Source organism: Trichechus manatus, unplaced genomic scaffold, assembly GCF_000243295.1.
Source record: "Trichechus manatus latirostris isolate Lorelei unplaced genomic scaffold, TriManLat1.0 scaffold00032, whole genome shotgun sequence".
Taxonomy (NCBI): Eukaryota; Metazoa; Chordata; class Mammalia; order Sirenia; family Trichechidae; genus Trichechus; species Trichechus manatus.
In genome coordinates, this window is record NW_004443968.1 from 11,211,277 (window position 1) to 11,229,356 (window position 18,080).

Here is an 18,080-nt window from a genome sequence, read left to right on the forward strand (position 1 = left end):
TTTGGCACATGTCATTTGGTGTACAAATAATCATGTCAGATGCAATTTTGTCGGTGCTTTAATTAAAATTTGTTTTATGTTTTAGTTGGAGTATTTTATGATTCAAGCCTTAAATCAGAAGACAAGTGAAAAAATGAAGAAAAGGAAAATGAGCAACTCATTTCATGGAATTAGACCACCTCAGCTTGAACAACCAGGTGCATTTATAAGCTAATATCCAGACATTCAGTTGCTGTTTATTTATTTGTTTATTTATTATTCAAAAAATTCTTTTTCAGCTGCTATTTATTATAGATCATTTAGTCTTAGAGCAATTGCTCTCAAGTTTCAGTGTGCTCAGGAACCACCTGACATTCTGATTCAGTAGTTTGGGATGGCACCACACATCTGCTTTTTCAGTAAGCGTCCCAGCTGGTTCTGAAGCCGGTGGTTCACTAACCAGGTCTTGGGCCACACTTTGAGAAATATTGTGTTTAAAAACTTGAGCCTGTAGATTCTTAAAAATAATGTTGGGAGAGGAGGGGTGGCTGTTCTAGACTGAAGTTTAACACATAATAACAACCAGATGTAATGCATGTACTTTGATTGGATTCTGCTTCAGTTAAGAACATCTGTAAAAGTCATTCTTGGGATATTGGATAATATGTTAGTAGGGACTGGAAATTAGATAACACTATGAAATTATTGTTAATTTTCTTATGTCTGGTAATGGTATTGAGGTTGAATAGGAGGATGTCCTTATTCTTAGATGAATGTGAAAGTAATTAAAGGTAAAATATCCCAATGACTGCAAACTTACACACTTTTAAATGGTTCAGCAATGTGAATGTGTGTCTGTCTAGCTGGAGATAAGGCAGAAGTGACAAAATGTTATTAATTGTTAGTAATCTAAGTGGAGAATATATGTGTTCATTGTGTTATTCTTTCAACTTTTTTGAATGTTTAGAAATTTTCATAATAAAAGATTAAGGGAAGATGAAGTTCAAAATAAATAAAATTACATAAGCAGTTATCACCAATCATCAGTTACATATTACCTCAGAACTTTTTACAGTTTTGTGACACAAATAATCTGGATCAGTTTACTATTGGTATTGTTTTAAAAAGTAGGTACTTGATGAATTTTTATTGAATGAACAAATACATATTAAAAAATCAAGACAATATAAATTAGGATGGGAGGTCCACTCCGGGTTTAAAAACAAATGCAGATAAGTTGACCATAAATGATAGAGCCTTGGCTTTCACGTTCCTGGTGTGCAGAGTGAAAGGGGAGACTTGGTCTCATACGTAGCAAACAGTGGGACCTTAAATACCTTCTGGATTAGATAAATGGGTGGAGAATGATCAAATAAATAATGTAGATAGCTAGTTAGTTCTTTTTTTCTTATTAATCAAGAAGAGAAAACATACCAGTTTCTGAGAGAAAGCAAAGCAGTAAAAAAAATGTCACTTAGCTCTTCGAGAAATTTCTCATGTGGGTCTTCATCTAGTAATGAAGTAGATTGGACCTTCATAAGTGCCCTTCAGCAAATGCAGTCACAACTTTCACAAGGCTGTGTTCTGTACCATTCTGTAAAAGGAACTGGGCATAATGCTATCCATAATCTTAGGTAAAAGAGAAGCATATTATTTTACTAGGAAAAAAAAAAATACTAATGTTAGGATCAGAGTAAAATGGCAATGATAGTTTCAAACAATAGAGTTCAAAACTCTGAGTCCTGACTTTGAGAAGTTGCAAAATTTTAACACCTTAGCCCTCTACCTCCTCTTCAGACCCAGGAGGAGGATGACGACAGATATGAAGTTGTGTTCTTTGAAACTTACTCAATAATTGTTTTGGGTTTTTTAAATCAAGTAAAAGTAAAGAATGATGAGTGCTAAAATTCAGTATTTGGAGGAATATTTTATTTTAAAAACAAAAACCCAAACTCGTTGCTGTCGAGTCAATCCTGACTCATAGCGACCCTGTAGGACACAGTAGAACCGCCCATAGGGTTTCCAAGGCTGTAAGTCTTTATGGAAGCAGACTGCCACATCTTTCTCCTACTGAGTGGCTGGTGGGTTTGAACTGCTGACCCTTCAGTTATCAGCCAAGTGCTTAACCACTATACCACCATGGCTCCTTTATTTTATTTTAGGGACCCATAAATCATGAGAATTGTTATTACTCTTTTATGTCATTTGTAGCTTTTCCATTTGCACTATAAATTGTAAACACAGTATTCAAGTGTGTGTCTGTGTTGTGAAATCCTACAATACTTGCATAATTAGTTTATATGTGTTTGTAATTAGGTTAAATTACACAAAGTTGCTGTTTTTGTAGGTCAAAAATGGACAATTTCACATGGTTCAACATAATAACATTAAAACATACTATTTATTTTGTTGTACTTAAAACTCAAAATTATTGCAACTAAAGACCTAAAAGCAATTTATTATTTTTATTTTCTTTTTTGAAACAGAAAAAATGCCTGTCTTAAAGGCCGAAGCATCACATTATAATTCCGATTTAAATAACTTGCTGTTCTGCTGCCAGTGTGTGGATGTGGTATTTTACAACCCAGATTTAAGGGAAGTTGTAGAGGCCCACAAGATCGTTCTCTGTGCTGTGAGCCACGTTTTCATGCTGCTTTTCAATGTGAAGAGTCCCACTGACATTCAGGATTCCAGTATCATCCGGACTGCCCAGGATCTCTTTGCTATAAACAGAGACCCTGTCTTTCCAGGTGCTAGCCAGGCGTCTCCAGGCAACCCACCATTACGAGTCATTGTTAAGGACGTCCTCTTCTGCTCTTGTTTATCAGACATCCTGCGCTTCATTTATTCAGGTATTGTGTCAAATGGTTCTGGTTACTTACACTATCTCATGCTTTTGAAATGAGGTATGCCTGTAATGCTTGAGAGTGTTAGTTTTACAATCTTGTCTTCTTCCCACCATCAAGATGAAGATTGTACATGAAATATTATTTGCTTTATATATAGAAATTGGTCCAAGCTTTCTGTCTTTCTAGCAAGTTTATTTGCCTTATTGTTAAATCTCCTTGTAAAAACAATAATCTCTTTTCCTACTGAGCAGAAGTGTTAGTAGTTTATTTTTTTAAATACCCGAAATATGAAAACACAAGGATTTATTGTCCAGTTTAACTTTAAAGAAAAAACATTTCCAAGTGTACGTAACAAGTTTCTACATCTTAAAACCTAGCCATTCACTCTTGCGATTAACTCATAGATTTTGGAGAGAATCTAGGTTACAAATTAGCAGGGTCATTACATTCAGTTTAGGGACTGGAAATCAGTATCTAAACTTAGTCAGGCTGAGATCTGATTAACGTTGACCATGACTGTCCTGATCTCTGCTTTTTCCCCCTTACTGTGCCCTTATCTTTTGACGATTTAGTTTATCAATTATTTTTATCCTTGTTCTTTTAAAAACTCAGTAGCAACTCTATTCTAAAGAATAGTTTTATCTGAGTCATTTTAGCAAATCTAAGTGTCCCATAAAGAATGGAAAAGAATGGATATAAAATGATTTTTAAAGTAAGCATCTAAATATAAATTTTCCAAGGACTTCTCTCTTCTTTAATTTTCTTTTTCCACTTGGAATCGTGTACTGATGGACTATTAGGCCAAGGCCATTCCTGCTCTGGATTGTGTCTGAGGAGATGTTTATAATCTGTTTTTAGACTTTAGAGTTTAAAAATTGGGAACAGATGAGAAATTTATAAGGGTTTGCAAATAAAACAAATTTCATATAGGTAGGAAAGTTTTCGTATAGCATTCAGTTGAAATGATTGATGTTAATAAGAAGATTTTGCGTTTTTCATTTGATTTGTGGTTGTATAATTTTAAACGTTAAAATAAAAATTATTGTTTTGGCAAATACAGTTGCGGCATGCAGTTTTATATGGATTAAAAAATATATATTGAAGTAGAATGTAGTGGTAATTCTTAAATCCTTTGTTCAGTGAATATTGGTTTGGAAAAGACATAAATAACCACTCATGCATCGCACACACAGCACAGTGCCTTCAACGTGGCAGGTTCTCTGTAAGCTTCAGTTGAATTAATGAGTAAGCTCTAGTAGCTATGAATCATCTATGAATTAGGGCAGACTAGTTAAGGACTTTATTTAGTACCATAGATTTTTATGTTTAAACTTTGAATCTCACAGTTCAGAATTTATGACTAATTTTGAAAAACCAAAATGTTTAAATGTTAAAATAAAAAATATTTTAATAATATGTTTAAGGAATCATGAAGGAAGTGTATAGCTTTTCTTTTCAGTGATTTTACTGTTGAAATAATATGAATTATTCAGCAAGTTTCCCATAATATTCATTGAATACTTTCAAAGGCACGTGACCACTTTGAGGTTAGTCACAGCCTGTTTAGCATAGCAGCAATAAAAGAGCCACATGCATTCCCAGTGACTGAGCCTGCTTAACTTTCTCCTAGGGAGTGATTTTATTTAAATTGAAATATTAATACATGCAATTGGAAGGAAATACGTGCAGATGGAAAAAAGGAAAAGATAAGAAGAAAAGTTGTCCTCACACCCCAGACCTCCAATTCCCTTGTCCCCTCTCCATGTTTCCTATGTTCTTTATGTATTCACTCTAATAATCTCTGAAAGAGATTAATATAGTGGGGAAAGTTAATAAAAATGTAAGCCTTGGTAACTGCTGTTTCTTGGGAACCACAGGTAGTTTCCCATCCATGGCTGAAGCGTAAAGTGGGAGGTGATGGCTGGCAGGAGATGAGGCCCCTGGGAGCTGTTCCTACCATTCTTAGAGTTTTAAAAATCATCATATTGGGCTGTAGTAAGCTCATCTCTGGTCATGATGGGAGGATAGAATAGAGCAGGCAAGACAGGAGTTTGGTTAGGAGTTCTCCATCACCTGGGCAGTGCATCTTGGGAAGGCCAGCATTCTGACACAGGTGGTTGGAATTGGGGCTTGTCCCTCATCATGCTTCTCAAGCTTTAAAGTGCGTACAAATCACCTGGGGATCTTGTTAGTATGAACATTCTTATTCAGTAGGCCTGAGGCAGGGCCTGAGATTCTGCATTTCCAACAGCCTCCCAAGGGACCAGAGCGTTTGCTCTGGACCACAACAGGCAGCTAGAACACCTGCTCTTGGAATTCAGCCCAGAGGCCTAGAGAAGAACCCAGTTATCAGCCTTAGGGCACAAAGTCAAACTGGGTTCAGCTGCAAGGCTGACTGGATGCTGAGCTGTTCGGAGATTGGACTTTCAGTACTCTGTTGTATCCTCTGTCTGAAGTTGCGGAAAGTCAATGCTCAGTGGTTGGGTAGAAGCTAAGTGAGCCTGGGAATAGGGATTGGAGGCAGAGGAGCATGATGGCATGGAGAGCTGGCTGAGCTACAGATCATGAATCACTGCAGAGCACAGGCTTCTTAATCTGACACTGAGCTGTTGCATGTCTGCTCTGATCTCTCTGTATGTTACAGCCAAGGCGAGAGGTGGTGTCAGGTGTGAGCAGGGGCTCAGGTGATTGACCTGGGGCTGCAGGGAGACCCTGATGCTGGTTGAGGAGAAGGGAAAGTAACTGGTTCTTCAGGGTACCTGTTAATTTTTCTTTTATTATTTACAGATTATAACCCCTGACTCAAGCAAAATTTATGTATGTTATGTTTAAAAAGGTATTAAAGCTGTATTTGCACATTTTTGGGAAAATACAGAAACGATGAAAAGAGAAAAAAAAATTGCCCTAATTCCCACTGTCAGAAGAAAATGTCTAAGCATTTATTGGTGTTTTGCTTTACCCTCTAGTCTTCGTTTTTCTGTGACTGAGTTGCTGTTTTTTTAAAACATAGTTTTTAGCAAATCAAACAAAAATTTTAAACCTACATTTTTATCAGACACATCAAATAAAGGGGCTAGACCTGTGTTTTTTGTTGGACAGTTGAACAATTTTGAACAGACACAACTTTTAAGACACAGTTATGGAATGGTTTCCTCACAGAGGGACTGGCCTACCCCTGGGCCTACCATCGGGAACTGTTGAAGACAGGAGTCATTTGATTGTACTCGAGTTAGTTAGGCTGGTAACACAAATGTAAACCTCCATGACATGGTGTGCTCGGGAATATTTGCTCTGAGAAAACATGAGCTGAAGCACCACATTAAACCTATCTCCTGCCTTTTTTCCAGCGAATGTCTTAATTATTTTTAAAAGAACATACTTTTCTGCCTTTAAGAATTTGAAATTTTTTAATATATATTGTGCCACAATAGACATTTGGTCCTATATTTATGAACTGCCTGTTTGCTAGCCTGGTTAACACTTTCCAACTACACATAAGGCTTCAGTTTATTTTCCTATTCAAATTTCCGAGTAAGTAGACACAGTAGAGGTGTATCTGTTTGGTATGTATTAATTTTCTGTTGGCTAACAGCTAACACTGCATAATGTATAAGTACCTAATGATTAAACCCTAAAGGAGAAGGAGTAATGTGAAAAGTGAGGCCAGCACGGAGTAATCCGTAAATGGTGCACAATTGTAACATTCTTAAAATACTTGATGCAGCCTTTAGGCTTACAAATTATTGAGTCACATGGTCCCAAATAGTTATGAATTTAAATATTTGTAACCGCATCAAGAATTTAGCTATGAGTTCTTCCTGCCACAGATGGACCTTAGAAGTTTACATCAGTTATTGAAATGCTGGCAGAGCAGATGAATATGTGGAAAGGAGATTTTGTCTTCAGTTTGCGTAGTATTTCCCAGTACTTGAAATTATGCTGTGGCATGCTCCTTTCTGCACTGCATAAAAGCACAGCCTACTACACGCAACCATACCATGCTCTAGGAGTCTCAGTAAATTAAAAAAGTGCTCTGAGAAGTTAACTAAAGAAAATCCCAGTGCAATGATCATGGCTTTATTAGGATCTAAAAGTGTCAAAGATGACTTGATTAACATTTCTATAATTATGAAAACAGCCGAACCATTAGAGTGTCCTTGAGAACTAGTCTTACTTTCATTTTCATTTATTAGATTTTTCTGTCTTTTTTTCTAACAGATCAGTGGCCCCTGGGGATTTTTTTTTTTTCCCATTTCCAGTTGAGTTGATTCTGACTCATGTCGACTCCATGTTTTACACAGTAAAACTGCTTCATACGGTTTTCTTGGCTGTCATCTTATGGAAACAGATTGCTAGGCCTTCCACAGTTTCAGTGGGTGCGTTTGAACTGCCAAACTTTAGGTTAGTAGTTGAGTGCCAACCGTTTATGCCACCCAAGGACCTCTTGGGGATTTATCTGTTACTAATACCATATATTTTTGGAGCCCTGGTAGCACAGTGGTTAAGAACTCTGCTGCTAACCAAAAGGTTAGCAGTTTGAATCCACCAGCTGCTCCTTGGAAACCCTCTGGGGCAGTTCTACCCTGTCCTATAGGGTCGCTATGAGTTGGAGTTGACTCGATGGCAACGGGTTTGGTTTTTTGTTTGTTTTTTTTAGTACCATATGTTTATTTGCTGCTTTCTCTCAAATAATCTTCTAAATGCAGATATTGTATAGGTATTCTTTAGATAATATAATTTTACTTTTAAGAAACATCTATGTTCTCTTTAGCATGCATGAGAGTAGACAATCAAAAATACCTCACATCTGCTATTTGCTAGAGAGTCCCTGGGTAATGCAAACAGTTAACGTGCTTGGCTGCTAACCAAAAGGTTGCAGTTTGAGTCTACCCAGAGGCTTCTTGGAAGAAAGGCCTAGTGATCTGCTTCCGAAAAATCATCCACTGAAAATCCTGTGGAGCATAGTTCTACTCTGACACATATGGGGTTGCCATGAGTCAGAATTGACTCAATGGCAGCCGGTTTGGTTTTGGTTTACCGATTGCTGCATACCACCAACCCTGGATTTTGATAATGGATGAAATTTCTAAAGAGTAAGCAGGGGTCACCAGCACTCAATGCACATTAGAATTGTCGGGGAAATTTTTAAACAGTATTGATGCCTGAGCCCCAGCCCCAGAAATTCTAATTTTAATTAGTCTGTGGTGAGAACTCATCCCATGGTATTTTATAAGAGATCTTTCTGTGACTATAATGCACAACTAGGGTTGAGAATCCCTAGTATAGAGAAGTTGCTTAGAACCCACTGGACTCCAAGGAGTTCTTGTACTCCTGACGTTTTATATAGACTTTAATGGGTATGTATGTGTGTGAAATTTTCTGGAGAGGAGATCTGAAGAATTTATTAGATTCTAAAAAGAGTAGGTGACCCCAAAGTTTAAAAATTATTAGTGTAGGAAGAGGAAAACAAAAAGCATGGAGCTCTTCTAGACTGCATACCCTTGGACGTATGAGGTGAAAGGAGAAAGGTGAGCTGACAGTGAAGTCAGAAAAAGAGCTATCTTAGGTAGGAAGAAACAGTGGTGTGCTGGAACCACCCAGCACTGGCTTTGAGAGCCGATCTTGTTCATCTCTTCCCAATTCTGCATTCTGTGATGTCGTGCTGGCACCTTGAAATTGGCCGTGTTGGGAGTATTTACACCACAGAAATAGTAAAAAAGACACCTTTCCCTTCCTCTCAGCACACACTGACTAGAAGGGCATAGTCATCATGAAGGCCAGGTAAGAAGAAGTTAAGGATATGTGCGACCGCTAAGTGCTGCAGGGATCAGCGGTAATGAGGCCTGAGAGCTCTTGGGTTATCAGTCTGACACTTTAGAGTCCAGTTGATAGAGGCCAGCTGCAAGTGCCTGACCTTGGTTCAAAAAAAAAAGTTTATTATGTGCCCTCCCTACTCCCCAATATCCATGAAGGCGTCTAGCAAAGTGCTGGATACATGAAGGGAAGCATCAAAACAAATAGATTGGGAGCAGATAGAAAAGGATCTTGAATCAAGCAGAAAGGTGTAATGGCTTAAACCAGGGCTTCAAACCATTTCGTTTCTGTTCGACCTCCTGCTGAGAATTTGCATTTCCAGCCCAGATATACTGAATCAGAATGTACAGTTTAACAAGATCCCAGGTGATTCTGAGATGAGAATGTACAGTTTAACAAGATCCCCAGGTGACTCATATTTATACATAAGAAACACCTGGCGATCTTGTTAAAATGTAGATTCTGATTCAGTGTGTCTGGGGTAGAAATGCAAATTCTCAGCAGGGGCTGGAACTGGACAGAACGGATTTGAAGCCCTGGCTTAAAGTGATGCCACTAATTAATGGTAGAGACAGAACTAGAACCTGGGACGCCCAACTGTGCCCTCCCACACTATGTTGTTGTTGTTAGGTGTTCATGAGTCGGTTCCAACTCATAGCGACCCTGTGTACAACAGAATGAAACACTGCCCAGTCCTGCATAGTCCTCACAATTGTTTCTATATTTGAGCCCATTGTTGCAGCCACAGTGTCAATCCATCTCATTGAGGGTCTTCCTCTTTTTCACTGACCCCCTACCATGCTATACCTTTTTTAATTTTATTTTTAGGATTAGTGCTTTCTATAAGCCATGGAATAGATGGGGGTAATACAGTAAAACCTGTGAAAGCTAGAACATTTGTAAGGCAGAAACTTGTCAGAGAAGGAAAACGCAGGTATTTTCTACTGAAACAAGTGATAGAAAAATAATAAGACTGCACTCTGTCAAAGGTGGAAAACTTGTGAGACCCGGAAAAACAAGGCAGTTCCATCAAGTTCTGGCTGTCACAGGATTCACTGTATCTAGGAGTATCATGATCAGAATTATACTTTTGGAAACTTACCAGCACTGAGTACGTGGGACAGATTCAATGGTGGAAAAGACTAGAAGCTGGGAGGCTGGATAGGAGGCCACTGTTGGCTAAGCTAAAAGAGTACTTGGAGAAAATGTGAACTTCTGTTAACCATAGGAGTTTCATAAGACACAGAAAAAGGAGCTAGCAGAGTGAGAGAAGTAAAGTGAACCTAGGAAGAGATAGCTTTGAAGTGAGCTAGGGTGAATACAAGGACAGGTGGGACCAGGTGGAGTGATTTTGTTCCAATGATGTGATCGTGTAGGTCATCAGGAAATTATCTAGCTCCTTCAGGTTGGTTCTGTAGAGTTGGCTGTTGAGCATCCCAGTTTGACCTTGACAATGCATGAGACCTTCTGAATGTGTTCTATTCCTATTGTATATTCCTCTACCTAATAGTAGGCTTTGCCTTCCATGATTCTAAAAAAACCAAACCCATTGCTGTCGAGACTCATAGTGACCCTATAGGACAGAGTAGAACTGTCCCATAGGGTTTCCAAGGAGCAACTGGTGGATTCGAACTGCCAACCTTTTGGTTAGCAGCTGAGCTCTTAACCACTGCACCATCAGGGCTCCCTTCCATGATTAGTGTGACTTACTTCAGCCTTGGAAAAGACCACATCTGCATTCTTATCAAGGGCAAGTAAATAATTTGGGCATTGGGCCACTTGCAATGCTAGCTCCTTTTCTGGCCATTGCTGTTATCACCCTGTACCTATTACAGAGAGGTGGCGGCTGTTTAGGGAGCAAGACTTCATGTTTTGAGAAATAATTTAGGGGAAGACAAACTGATTTTTTGAAAATGAGTGCTGCTGAAATTTTTTTTAGCTTAATTACAAGGATATATATTTAGTAGAGAAAAAGTAAAAGAAAATACTGGGAAAAAAAGGAACACTGATATCTAATAAAGCTTTATTTTTCTTACCTACTGCTTAACGGTTAGAAAAATTCAACATATGTTAATTTGTTTACAGGTGCTTTTCAATGGGAAGAATTGGAAGAAGATATCAGGAAGAAGTTGAAAGATTCTGGGGATGTTTCAAATGTAATTGAGAAAGTTAAATGCATTTTAAAAACACCAGGAAAGGTAAACTAGTTAATTATAAATTATTTTACTTTGGCTTTCTCTGAATTATAACTGATATGCTATGATGAATATAATATTGAGTTATGAGAAGAGTCAAATAATATATAACTATAATTTCCTAAAGTATATTTTGCCATTTAAATATATTAAGCATAGACATGTTATTTCCCACTTAGATTGTAATTCATGTAAGAATTAAAATATGTATGAGTTATATCTTTAAAACGTTCATTTATGGATCCTGTACTCTGAGACATTCTCCTGGAGCTCCAAGAATACACAATCTATGCCAAGAATGAAAGGCTGTTTAATTTGTATAGTTAAAGTTAACCTTATTGGAGAGGATGCTTTCTCACTTCTCCAGATAGTTTCCAAATAGTTTTCAGGAGCAAGAACAGTTTATATGTGTCCTTTTGTTTTAGAGTTTGGGAAGTGATGTATTTAACTAGGTGGACAGTTAAGGCCTTTTCTCTCATCAACCTTCAGAGTTATATATTAGATTCAAAGGTTATAAAAAATATGTATATATGGTCATAAACTTCTGCACATTAAAATGCTAGTAACTTAGACTATAGTTTTGTAAAGGCTTTCAAAGTAGGTTTGTTAAACTGTAAGACAACTGCATTACACAGTTTAGCCAGTGTATTCGTATTTCAGAGTCTGTGATAAACAAATTGGCTACAGTTATCTAGAAGGTAAGTTGTGTGCCATGCTTAATTAGCAGAATATAAGCTTACAGTAAATGTAAACAAAATGATTATTCCTTTAAGTTTTTACAGGTGATTTTTGTCAGTTCTGGAGCCCTGGTGACACAGTGGTTAAGAGCTTGGCTGCTAACAAAAGGTTGGCAGTTCTAACCCACCAGCCTCTCCTTGGAAACCCTGCGGGGCAGTTCTACCCTGTCCTATAGGGTCGTTATGAGTTGGAATCGACTTAATGGCAACAGGTTTTTTGGTTTGTCAGTTCTACATAAGTTCTTAACATTTTGAAGTTGATATTTTAAAAATGTAAAATATGCTAGGTTTTCATGAAGATGCCTGACTATTCTTTAATTGAAGAAAACTTTTTTTTTTTTTCAAACAAAGTAACAGGGAGTGAAGGGGGAAGACCTTTCTTGCTTCAGTGACACATTGAAGCAGGTATACAGAGGTTGTCCTTTTACAGGTATATGACAGAGTGGTAGTTCTCCTGCACTTTTATTCAACTAAATAATCCTTTTGTTGAAATATGCACATACACCTATATTCTGTTTTTCAGAGTTCTCTAGATTAACTTGTTTATCAATCAGTAAAAATGTTTATCTGTGTTCAAACTTTTACTCTCTCATTTTTTTTTTAACTCAAGGCATAGGTGACAAGGTAATCTGTTTATACAGATTCATAATCTTTATATATATATATATTCATACATAACAGACAGCTACATAATATTCATGATATACAAATTAATGATGTTTATATAAATGGTAAGGAGCCCTGGTGGTACAGTGGTTAAGTGCTCGGCTGTTAACCGAAAGGTCGACAGTTTGAACCCACCAGCTGCTCCGTGGGAGAAAGATGTGGCAGTTTGCTTCTATAAAGATTTACAGCCTTGGAAGCCCTATGGGTGTGTTCTACTCTGTCCTATAGGGTCTCTATGAATTGTAATAGACTTGACAGCAATGGATGTATGAATGGTAATGTCTGAAGTGTTATTTCTTGTTCTGAATCTGGCTGGGCTTTTCCTTGGATCTGATTCTGAATACATTCCTTTAAGTACTGAAAATAAAATGAATTCTTGTTGAGAAAGGGGGTCTCTGAGGGTTATATGACTCCATGATATTGAACTAAATTCCCTCCTTTGCACAGGAGGAGAGACGAGTTCTTCCACTCCTTGCTATGCTTTCCTGGGGTGAGGGCCTCTCTAATTCACTGAGGGATGTAAAGCAGAATTGGAAATCAGGAAATGTACATTTAAGTTGTGAGTTGGCAGTGGATGATCTCTGTTGCTCTGAGCAAGTCAATAAATTTCACAGGGCTTTCTATAAAATAAGGAATACACTGGATAATTTGTAAAGCCCCTGCTAGGTCTCAGATTCTGTGATGCTTTTTGGCTATTATTCTTATGTGTGGCAGTCACCTGATCCTATCCCCCAATACCATCAATATGTATCATGGCTTACTGTGCATAGGATCTGACGATGTACTTAATAGGACCAGGACTTACATGAGCCTGTTTTACTTCTGTCTTGCTCATGGATACTCTTCTGGGGTGTGTTTTCTTCTTCTTTATGAGGAGGGATAGCACCATTTTTCCCCCTCACCAAAGTCATACAACTTTACTCTGTGTCCACAGTGGATTAATCCAGAGTGGAGAGTAGGCATCATTTCTTCTTCTTATTGCTAAAGTTGTATGATAGATTATTTCTTAGACAAAGTGTTCTGAGTTCCATAGCTAGCCATACAGGCACTCAGGGTTCTGACTGGAGCTGAGGTTCAAAGATTCACCAAGGGGTTTGGGTGAAGGGTGAGGGAAGGGGGACTGGCCCTCGACTTCTGGGGTTGAAACAAAGGGATTTCTGAAAAGACAGCAACAGGGAATGAAAGTGGGACTGAAGACCACAGAAAGGACAAACAAAGCACCAAGCTCTGAATGTGGTGCAGAGGAGGGATGGAGACCACCAGCTCAGACAGAGACACTGTTACTGGAGGCTGCCAGCCAGAGTGAGCAGATGTGAGCAGACAGATAGCTGTCATCATGGGAAGTGATTTTCTAAAGTTCCAGGTAAGACATCCAGGCTTCCTTTTATAGATGCTAGCATTCTCTATTATGGGTGGGAAAGATATTTAGGGTTATAATATTGTAGATAAAAATGGAGATGAACCAATTCATCACTGTCAGGTATTTTTTATGTTCATTCCTTTAGGAGAAAATACTGAGCTAGTTAGCAGTAGCAGGACATGGTGTGATAGGGAAAAAAATAATAAAAATTTGTATGTAATTCTCTTAATTACAAATTAAATGCTTGTATATGTCCTTTCTTCATAAGTGACCAAAATAGCAGATTACCTGTGAAAACATATTTTACTAGACATTCATATGAGGTTGGACTACTGTGGTCTGTTTCCCAAATACCAGAGACCTGTGGGGATTCTGGCCTATCCAGCATATCAGCTATAGCGTTCATTTTTCACATAGCCAATTCATTTACTACCATGAATGCTGAATAGTATAGTGTTACTTATTGGCAGGTGGTGGATGTCCTTCTTGAGGGTAAGTGCCCATGAATGCTATGATCAGAGTTGTCATAGAGTAGGTAATCATTATTTCTTTAGAAATATAGCACAGTTTTCCTGATTGTGTCATCAGCTCATAGCAAAAAACCAAACCATAGCCTTCGAGTCAATTCTGACTCATAGCTACCCTATAGAACCGAGTAGAACTGTCCCATAGGGTTTCCAAGGAGTAGCTGGTGGATTCGAACTGCCAACCTTTTGATTAGCAGCTATAGCTCTTAACCACTGTGCCAGGCAGCTCATATATATTTTTAAAGCATATTGTACAACACTTCCGCTTGTCTTTTTTTTTTTTTTTTTTAACTTACAGATTAACTGCCTAAGGAATTGCAAAACCTATCAAGCCAGAAAACCTCTGTGGTTTTATAACACTTCCCTCAAGTTTTTCCTTAATAAACCTATGCTTGCTGATGTTGTCTTCGAAATACAAGGTACGATTCAACTTTTACAAAGTCTTCTACTCAGTCTTATTTCTTGTTTTGTTTCCTTACCTTCTATTTAAGCTTTGACTACTTTGAGGGAAAGAAGGATTATTCTCTATTGCAGTACGTAGGTTAACAGTGCCTGAATTTCAACAAAATTTTCCAGGGAAATGAAAAGAGATTATTTATTTTCCTTAGGTTTTTTTTTTCTTTACCATGTGCTTCATTAACTTTGAAGGACCAGCAATGGCTGGGGTCATCTGTAATAACGTCATTATACATTTTGTTTGTTTATTTCTTTAAGATCCCAGTTTTTTGATTCATCTGAAGCCATCCCCCTTAAAATCATGTTGTTATTGTTGGATGCCATTGAGTTATTTTTGACTCGTATTGACCCCATGTGACAGAGTAGAACTACCCCATAGGGTTTTCTAGGAGGTAATCAGATTGCCAGGTCTTTCTCCCATGGACCCACTGATGGGTTTGAACCGCTGACCTTTCGGTTAGCAGCCAAGCACTTAACTGTTAGCGCCACTGGGGCTCCTTAAAGTCATGTTACCTTTAGCTTATTTTATTCAGCTCTCTTCCTTTTTATCTGAGCAAAAGGAACTAAGCATGGGTTGAGGGTCCTGCCTGGCCTACATCAGGTCTACATGCTGCTCCATTTATTCCTTATAACACTCTGACAATTGTTATCACCACAGCAACTGAGAGCTGCTGGTTATCTATGTGGGTGAGTAATGCTACCTAATTTTAATGAAGATGAGCTGTTTAATGCCCATTACTGATTATTCTCTTCGATAATTTTGTCACTTTAGTATGTTAAAAGCATAACCTTAAAAATGAATTGTCAGATACCTTCGATTATGCAAGAAGGTTACAAGGAGTTGTGCCCAAACTAATTGAGTAGAGCTTCAGGTGGGCTATTACTAAGAGGCAAATGTAATTTCTGATTTTATGGTAGAAATGTATGGCAGCTAAACTAGCCATTTACTTTTTCAAATTTCAACCTAGAAAGATTCCTTTTGCTTTTAACCTTGGTCACTTGCCAAGACAAACAGTGAATTGGGAACTTCCCAGAATGCCATCTGCCAAGCTGCAGTCAGCACTGTATGCAGTGTGAGCCTTGGACTCTGAGAATGGGACAATAAGAATGACCTTGATATACATCAAAATGATTTGAAGGGAAAAAAAAGCTACAGGAGAACACAGACTTTATGTAATCTTTTCATCATTTTAAGGAAACCTAAAACTGACTCTGATTTCGTCCCTAATATTTTCACACCCTGATTTATTAGTTGCCAAAATAAAAACCCAGATTGTGTTTATCTAAAGCCAGCTCTGGTAAATTATTCATTAGAGGTAGAACAAGCCTTGTTAGGGATAAAGCTCCTGGTTATTACAGAATCCCTTCATTAGCTTCTAGGAGAAAAGTCTCTGTTGATGAAGGTCTTTACTAAAAATGGTATACGGTATCCATACAAGAAAAATAAGAGTGATAGATAATTTTGTACAGGTCATTTAATAAGTTCACATTCCAACAGTAAAAGACCACGTCCATGTTGAGAATAAATATGACTGGTAAATAAAAGACATCTTTCAAAAAATTAATCTGGAAAAAAAAGTACGGTTTAGAAAGATGGGATAATAGTTTCTATATTCTGAACAGAAGGTGACAGATGCCACAGGAGATGGCTGAATTCTGTTTTTCAGATGACTTCCTGGGTGCGCTGTCGTCTGTCCTTTGGCCACACTGGTTTTTAGGGTTGATTGGATTCATATTGAGCAGGCTGAAACAGGTGGGGGAGTAGGGTGGGGACACAGCTTTCCAGTGACTGTTTGACAATCTAAAAAAACCAAACCATTTACCATCAAGTTGATTCTGATTCATGGTGACCCCATGTGTTTCCGAGTGGAACTATGCTCCATAGAGTTTTCAGTGGCTGTGATCTTTTGGAAGCAGATCACCAGGCTTTCTTCAGAGGTTCCTTAGGTGGATTCAGACCGCCAACCTTTTGGTTGGTACCCAAGCGCTTAACTGTCTGCGCCACCCAGGACACCATATGACAATCTAGGGCATTGTTTTTCATAACCAGGAAAAAATTAGGAATCTGAACATTATATGGTGTAGTTTGTAGTGGTGTTTCATCTGGGTCATGGTGAGTTCTGATGAATGTCTTCTACTCTATAATAGACTATAGTGTGTTTATTAATTAGATGGAGCATCTCTCACCTTCCTGGATGATGCTAAGAATAAACACTGTCAGCTACTGGTTCTTTGGCCTAGGCTGACAAATCTCTTACCTTTTACCCAGTATTTTCTAGCAGTAAGGTACAATGTAATCGATCAAGTATTCACTACGTAAATCATAATCATGTTCGAGTCCTCTATCTGCCTTTTTACCTAAGCCACCTTGATTGGAGATTTAGGAATTCCAAACTCCTCATCATCACTTAGAGTCAGATTCTTGGGTTATTCTTCAGAAGATTAATCTCATCCTTTGTGTATTTTAGAAGTTTAACTGTGAGAGGGAAGCCAAAGTCACTGATCTCAGAAGGAAACTTTTAATGACAGCTAAAGAAAGAATCTGTATCTTCACATCTCTTGTTCCCTACAGTCCCTTAAACGGTGACTTGCCTTAATTAATGATTATTGTTATTGAGTTAATGATCCTGAACTTGAGAATCAACAACTCACACACAAATGCTCTCCTAAAAGACTTTGCGTTATAATAAAATGAGAGAGGGTTGTCTTTCTGCCAGGGATGTTAATAATGTAGTAAAGTTTGAGAGCAGCATTTCTCAAGGGAATTGAATAGAAATGTGTGACCCTACTGTAGGTTAATGAATGTAGGGATTGTCTCTCATCTCCACCGTTTATCTCTTATTGGGCTATTACATACTGCCAGATTTGCTTAAAATTGGCATTGGAGGCACTAACAGGTCACTATCAGTCAAAATCCATTCAATGGCATACAACAATGATTTGTATAAGAGGCATTAACATTAACACCAAACATTATGTTAGTGTAACCTACTGAAAAGATTTTCAAAGGGAATGTGCAATACATGAAGATACATATTAAGAGAAAAGAGATAAGCAGGGATGCGGAGAATCCTTTCTACTCAGTCTCTTGCTGTCCCTTCATTATTCCACCTATGACCCTTTTGCAGGCACCTGTTCACACTCCGGCACTATGAAGAGGGCTGCGGTTAAGAAGAACTAGTTGTGTGCCTGTACCAGTGACTAGCAGCAGCTGCAGGGTGCTCTTTGTAGCTTCCCTGGCTCAAAAACAAAGGCCCTGCAGGGAGCTGGGGGCAGAGAGAAGCAGGAACAGGGTGGAAGCAGGGTCCAGCACCAGCTTCTCTGCCATCAGTGGGAGGAGCTGGCAAGCCTAGTTTCTGCAGTGTGTGGGGGGAATTTAACAGGCTTCAAGAATCTATAGATAGACAACAATCAGAAATCCAGAAGATTAATAATAAAAATTCAGAATTAGACAACTCAGTAGAAAATCATAGGAGCAAAATTGAGGCAGTGGAAGT

At 38.2% G+C, this 18,080-nt stretch overlaps 1 protein-coding gene across 1 annotated transcript in view; it reads left to right on the plus strand.

The window, feature by feature from the left end:
* The window catches only part of RHOBTB3 (Rho related BTB domain containing 3), a 71,127-nt gene that overhangs the window by 21,455 nt on the left and 31,592 nt on the right, over positions 1–18,080 (plus strand). The window contains exons 5-8 of the mRNA XM_023730127.1: positions 86–197; positions 2,466–2,831; positions 10,728–10,840; positions 14,426–14,546. Of these exons, the coding sequence (XP_023585895.1) occupies positions 86–197; positions 2,466–2,831; positions 10,728–10,840; positions 14,426–14,546 (712 nt within the window). The remainder of the gene's footprint in view (positions 1–85; positions 198–2,465; positions 2,832–10,727; positions 10,841–14,425; positions 14,547–18,080) is intronic.